Source organism: Glycine max, chromosome 5 (genome assembly GCF_000004515.6).
Source record: "Glycine max cultivar Williams 82 chromosome 5, Glycine_max_v4.0, whole genome shotgun sequence".
NCBI classification, from domain to species: Eukaryota; Viridiplantae; Streptophyta; class Magnoliopsida; order Fabales; family Fabaceae; genus Glycine; species Glycine max.
This window is the reverse complement of record NC_038241.2, coordinates 33363868-33370505: the sequence shown is the minus strand read 5'-3', so window position 1 is coordinate 33370505 and position 6638 is coordinate 33363868. Positions and strand designations below refer to the sequence as shown.

Genomic DNA, 6638 nt, shown 5'->3' with positions numbered 1-6638 from the left:
CATAATTAATCAAAGATCAAAATACCACGTAGTGCATTGAAACTTTGTATTTTTTAGTGTATGCGGGTGTTTGATAAGTTATTTTAGTTAATTTATAATTTATTTAACTAATTTATAAATTTGTTCAACTAAAATAGAAATGTTTGGTAACAAATTTATTTTACTAGCTTAATTATAGCATTTTTCATATAAAATAGAGTTTAAATTTATAACATATTATTATTATTATTTTATTTTTTTATCTCTAATACTTTTATAAATTTCCTCGCTTAGCATCTCATTTCATAGAACATTATTTATTTTAATGTTTAACACAATATTTGATCATTAAACAAAAATTACAAGAGTTTTATATAAAAAATTATAAGAGTTCAAAATAGTTTTAAAAAATTGTCAATGTTATAATTTTTTTTTAAAAAAAAAAAAGTTAACTTAAAAGGGTGTGAGCTAAGGATGCGAAGAGTGTTTGGGCTTTACTCTTGAGCTCTTATCGTAGGTTTATAATGTATTCATTTAATAAAAATATTTCGAATGAATATTTTTCTTTAATATAGTACGAGTTCGATAGATATTTGTGAATATGTATGGGTACTCGTGAATATCTATTAATTTATTAAAAATTAAAAGAAATGTCAAGAATATCTAAAAACACAATTATTGGAAAATTTATAATAGTAAATAGTAATTAAATTTTAAATATTAATTAAATTAATTTTTTGCAGGAAAATTAAATTTTATTTAAATAGTTAAAAGTATTTTAAGTAATATCACGTGTTGGTTATTTATTGTACGGGTATTTCATCATCCAGTCTCATCTTGTTTAATAAATGAGTGTAAAAGTAAAACACATGCTTTCTCTAGGAAGGGGGAAAATAAACTTCCCAAACAAATTCATTCTATATTTAGTTTTATTTACGGATATAGATAATTAATTGTGTCATCCACTCATCCTCACATACTAGAAAAATGGGGAATGCATACTTTTATGCTAAAATTTCACATCACATTGTCACGCGAAAATGTTAGATTTAACTTCTTTAAAATAGAATTTTATAAAAAAAAGTCAGAATTTATCTCAGAAACTCAACTTATTTTAAATCATCAATAAATAAGTCATTTCTTCTCACTTTACGTATCTCCTTCCTTTATTGAAGTTTAGTTGAAGCATTTGGTTTATCTATATTTCCCCCTTCAGAAACATTAAATAGGTCAGGTGCTATCAAATTTATGAAGAAAGATAAACATAAAACTTTCATACGACAAAGTGGTACAAAATTTATTAATAAAACCCTGCAGGAAAACAGCGAGAGTGGCAAAGTTTTGCATTAAGGACAACACATTCCTCATGTTTCAAGCCCAATTCATTTCTATATTTTTTATCCGCTATCGGAACATGGCATAACAATTTGAATTGCTGATTTTATAGTTATTTTATCTTTAATGTTATTCCTGCGTTCCAAAAATAATGTAACGAATGCACACTACGAGGAAGTTTATAATAGGAAACAAGTATCCGTCCGTACAATGAAATGGATAAGGATGAACAAGGTCTCCCATGAAAATAAAATAGCCATATGGGTATGTATGGATGGTGATAAAAAAAAGTGGGATATATATGGATTTTAGGAAACTCATAAAGAAAAGGAAAACCAAGAGAAGCAAAAACGTGGAAGAGTGGGAGATAGGGTGATGTTATGGTCAAACAAAGCTCAAAGGGCATGCACAAACAATTGAGCATTGTTTACCGTCCAAGAACGGCAGCAAGGTCACATTCAGGTCCCCCACATGCTTAACTGTTCTAACCACACGAGTGATTCAGACACTGTCCATCATACCAATGTGACTCTCCACACACCATCTTAAGTTCCAATAATCCATCTTGTTTAACAAACACCTTGACTTCTATATACATCCATGTATGTAGCACTAAGCGCGTTACCAACTGATACCAGATTATTCTAGTTTAACTTATAGTTTCAAATTCAAATTTGAATTCTATGCATGCAACACTGGATTGTTCAAAGAAAATTTTATTGTTTATAATAGTTTAATCGACTCAAACAGAATTGCCTTTTAAGTGGAAAATACATGTGGGTTATATATATGTCCTGGTTGTCAGCCGCAGCTTCCACAATTTGAAGAATTCGTGTACCAATAATGTCTTTGACTAAGTTAACCGCTCACTCAATTTTTTGCATAATTAGTTTCATGATCCAAGAGAAGGCACCCAGCAAGCAGCAATTTTGGTTTGACTTGGCTTCTCTAATTACCGGTCACTCATAATTGTTAAAAAGATTTTATGCAGATACCTTCTTTTTTTTTTCTCCACCTTTTTCCTTTTTAAATATTGTGGCTGATGCGTGTAACTGAAAGAGACCTCATACATTCTCGTCGGTAGAAAAGGGCGAGGAAAAAAAGATAATAAAAGCAACAGCCGCATGTGGAGAATTAAAATAGGTAACTGATTTGAGCAGCTACAGAAAACTTTTTAAGATCACTCAACAGTGGAAGTGCTATTAGAATAAGATTTTGGTGGGGGCCCGACCAAGTAGGAAGTAACATGTGTATATAGTATACCATTAGAAGGTGGCAAACATATACCAAGTAAGATGGCCCAATACGTAGAAACAAAATATCAATATGAGTGTGAGTGCTACATATGGATCTTTCATTCATTGACTCATCTACTGGCCTGCAAAATAAAAACAGTAATTAAATGATCCATGCTGATGAGGCAGTCTCTTTTGGTTCATATGATTGTTCCTTCTCACCCTGGTGGGTATGGAGGGAAGTGTCACCTTATTGCATTTTAAGTTTTGTGCTTGTCATCACTCAATTATTGTTCAATTTTAAAATTTTCCTAACTTTAATCAATTTGTAGTTTGTGATATGAGATGGGTCAGCTAAATTGACATTTGAGTTGTTAGAAGCATTCTATGTAGGAATGAAATGAAGATATTCTCTTATCATTTAATTTTATTCTAATGGACTGAGTGCCCGGCCAACTAGGGAGGGGTTAGGCTATAGATAACTGATCAAATACGTTACTAGTTGGAGGAAATTGTAATTGCAAATTTACAAACAGAGGGAATGCTTTGGTCATTTTTATTTTTTTTAATTACTACACTTCAGAATATAATAGAGTAAGTAGAGTATTCCATGCGAAATTGATGGTGCAGTCTGCACTTGCCAGACTGTTCAGATTTAAATTTGAGAGAAAATAATTTAAATAATAGAGGGAATAAGTCTAGAGAAAGGGTGGAAAAAAATTGCAGGTTTCCTCTGCCAGATGATCTCAGGAACTCGAGATTCCTTGAAAGTCCAACAGTATACTAATATTCTGCAGCTGGCTAAGTACAATCAAAGTTATCACTGAGTTAATAAAGGAATGAGCCAAATGGTGATTTTGATTCTTGCCTTGACCAATGATCTTTATGCTGCTTTATTTAAGACACTTTCTTGGTTAGGTATTTAGGGGATATTAATAAACAGCAAAGTTATATACAAGACCAGTTATCACCATCATCAATATACAGAAAATCAGATCATAATATGTAATAAACCCATGATTTTGATATAACCGGCAAAGGAAAGAAAGAAGTGAAACTGGAAAAGGAGGAAAAAGGCTGGCAATCAATCTGCAGGACAATAATTAAAAGGGAATAACCATTAAAAGTGAAACTTTTTAGGGGGGAATAGCATTAGGAAGATCTTGGACATTAAAGTGGGTGATCCTTTTTTTTAATTATAATTTAATTTAATTTAAAATTTTCACTTTCTGATGACAGAGCTCTGTCTGACACAAAAGGGGGACTCGACTGAGACTGAGATTGCAGTAATTTTGTTATGCAAAATACATGCGTTTTGCAGTAACAGTTCCATCCACTTTGATGCTGTGTATCACTCAACTCTTGAAATGTATGCCACATAAGGTAAGGTGCTTTATCCGTGCTAATGCAATGCAACTAGCCGCGGATTCTCCATTTTGGTTACTTGTCTTCATACCAATTCTATCAAAGCCGGCTCCATGGCCCAGACAAGAGGGCTACCATCATTCTTAATTTGACAATGATGGCTCATACCAATCCCATTCATCAAGAAATCACTTAATTCAAATAAAAGGAAACACTAAAAATATATTCTAATTTATTATATCACCAGCAAGCTACATAATACAACTAATATATTAATTAAACCATAATAAATAAATACACATTAAGCTTTTTGATTTCCCAACCCTGAAAAATTACAAGAGATTTCCACCCAACCCATCCCCAAAGAAAGCCAAGTAAAATAAAATCAAGGTTTACAAATGCGGCAAATGCAAAATAAGTAAATTAAGGGTTGGAGAGAGACATAAGTTGGGGCAGGAAAATAGACAATGGTGGGTCTCAGGCTCATGCAATCAGTGCTCACAGCTCAGCATAGCACAATTACACACTGACCTCTCAATCCCCCCTCAAGTTCCCCTTCTTTTCTTTTTTTTTTCCTTTTTTTCGGTGGGCATGATTAGAAATTAATTTAAAACAAAAAATAAAAAGAAAAAGCTGGCTGAGGAATCGGCGAGTCGACTCAGTGAGCAGCAACCACCGATTTTGTAGCGAGTTGCCACACGGAGGTGGCAATCAAGGGCCTAGTGTGCCATCCCAACATGAGACACCCATTGTTCTCTTCCACTCTATACCCATCCCCACCCCCGAAAAGCGATAGCAACATGCTGGCCTGCTTGTACGCGTTCGAACCCAAGTGAACCGGAGAAAACCCGGTCGAACCGAACCGGTTCCGCCACTGGTTCAGCGTCTCGTGCCTTTCCACGCGGTCCATTCCCTCGCACGCCACCACGTTGCAGATTTGCTTCCCTAAGTAAACCTCCGACATGGCCTTGTCGTTCGGGTTCACAGGCGAACCCTCCAGCGAGTCGAATAGAGTTGAATAATAGTGCAGTGACTCGGTGAACCGGTCGACAAAACTCAGTCCGTTGTGGTTCGCTTCTTGCTCGACGACGGTGAGGATCTCAGGCCGAATCTGCCGAACGACGGAGAGGACTTTCTCCACCGCGCCGGGGCGGGCGAGGAGCTTGTGAAACTCGAAGACGGAGTTCACCGCCACGGACTCGTCTTCTCGGAGATCCAGCATGGAGGCGTCGAGATCGGCGAGGCTGTTTGCGACGAAGCCGCGGTACTCGAACTGCACGTGGATCCTCTCCGCCAGCTGCGCGAGCTTCCACCCTACCTCCTGGAGGTGGTCGGAGTTGTCCGCCGCCGGCGGTCCGATTCCGGTTAGCCGGAAAACCGGAGGGCCGTCGTTGCGAAGCGCAAGGGCTTGCATCAGTGCCGGCCACTGCATCCCCTGGTTGATTCCGAAATCAATCACGTGAACGCGATTTTTCCCTTGAAACGCTTCGAGAATCGCCTGGTTTGCGGTGAAGTGCGCGAACTTAAGGTAAGGACAAGTTTCGTAGAAGTGAATCTGTAGAGAATCCGAGAGGGAGTGCTGCTGAGGGAAGACTCTGTAGATTCGCCTCGCGAGCGCTTCGGCGAAGTAGGTTGCGACTTTCCTCATAGCTCCGACCTGTGACAAGGCGAGGAAGCCGATCTGTTTCACCAGCGCCTCCGCCACGGCGAGGTTGTTGTTCTCCACCGCCTCCGCGCACGCCATGAGGCTGTGCACGAGGCGGATCCCGTTCTCCTGCAAGTCAACGACCACCACCGCGCGCGTTGACTCGTCGGTTCTCACGCGCTTAGGGTTTGGTAGCGCGTCACTACCACCTCCATAGATTGCTTTCCCCGGAATAGCCTTGAGATCGTAGTCCGACGAGGCGGAGTCCTTCTCGGGCTCCTCGGAGGGGAGAGGGTCAAAATTGGAAAGCATGGTTTGGAGCCAGTTGGAGATGTCGGAAGGGTTGTAATGAACGGCGTCGTTTGAAAGGTCCGTGAGGTCATCTTGGACATTTCCCATGGCTTCCTCAAGACGCTCCAGCTTCTGCGCCACTTCCGCCATGTCCGATGACCTCACCTTGTAACCCACCACTGCAAGAAGCTCGTCCATGCCTCCTTCTTCCTCCCAAAGATTCGATTTTCCGCTTGAATAACCGCAGCTTGAGGTTCCTGCGTTGGAACCAAGCTGCTGGCGCTCTCTCTTCATCCTTTCTCTTGGGTAACTCACCAAACCCTCTCTTTTCCTTTCTCTTCTGTTCTCTGTTGCCTTTTGTTACCACTATTACTATTCTACTGCATCTCCCTCACTTCGCACATCACTCGCCCCCAAATATCAACCAATTATTATATACTATAAGTACAATACTTTCTTCTTCTTTTTTTAATGTCCTCAGAATAAAAATATTTCACAAAACGAAAAGGGGAAAACGCTCGTGACCGAGCTCGAACCCCAATGAAACTCCACGCAACCTCCTCTAACAGATAAGATCCAAAAGATTCATATTTGTGTTTTACTTTGTTTCCATTTTTGTGTTTTACTTAATTTAACAGATAACTTTTTATTGCTGCTTGTAAAAAAAAACCTAGCTACTTGTTTAATTAAGTTTACTAACTATTTGAAATAATGAATAATGTAATAATATCTAATTAAGATTAAATTATTTCTTTGCTTTGACGTTATACCAGTCTTTTTTTTTTTTT

At 38.1% G+C, this 6638-nt stretch overlaps 1 protein-coding gene across 1 annotated transcript; it reads right to left on the bottom strand.

Annotated features, from left to right (window-relative positions):
* Window positions 1-4125: 4125 nt before the first annotated feature.
* Window positions 4126-6392, bottom strand: GAI1 (DELLA protein GAI 1). The gene has a single exon (NM_001254019.2). The coding sequence runs from the start codon at window positions 6142-6144 to the stop codon at window positions 4573-4575; it is 1572 nt and encodes a 523-aa protein (NP_001240948.1). The 5' UTR covers window positions 6145-6392; the 3' UTR covers window positions 4126-4572.
* Between the last annotated feature and the right edge of the window lie 246 nt (window positions 6393-6638).

Coding starts and splice junctions, on each gene's coding strand:
- GAI1 (NM_001254019.2), bottom strand. CDS start 6,144: ATGAAGAGAGAGCGCCAGCAGCTTGGTTCCAACGCAGGAACCTCAAGC.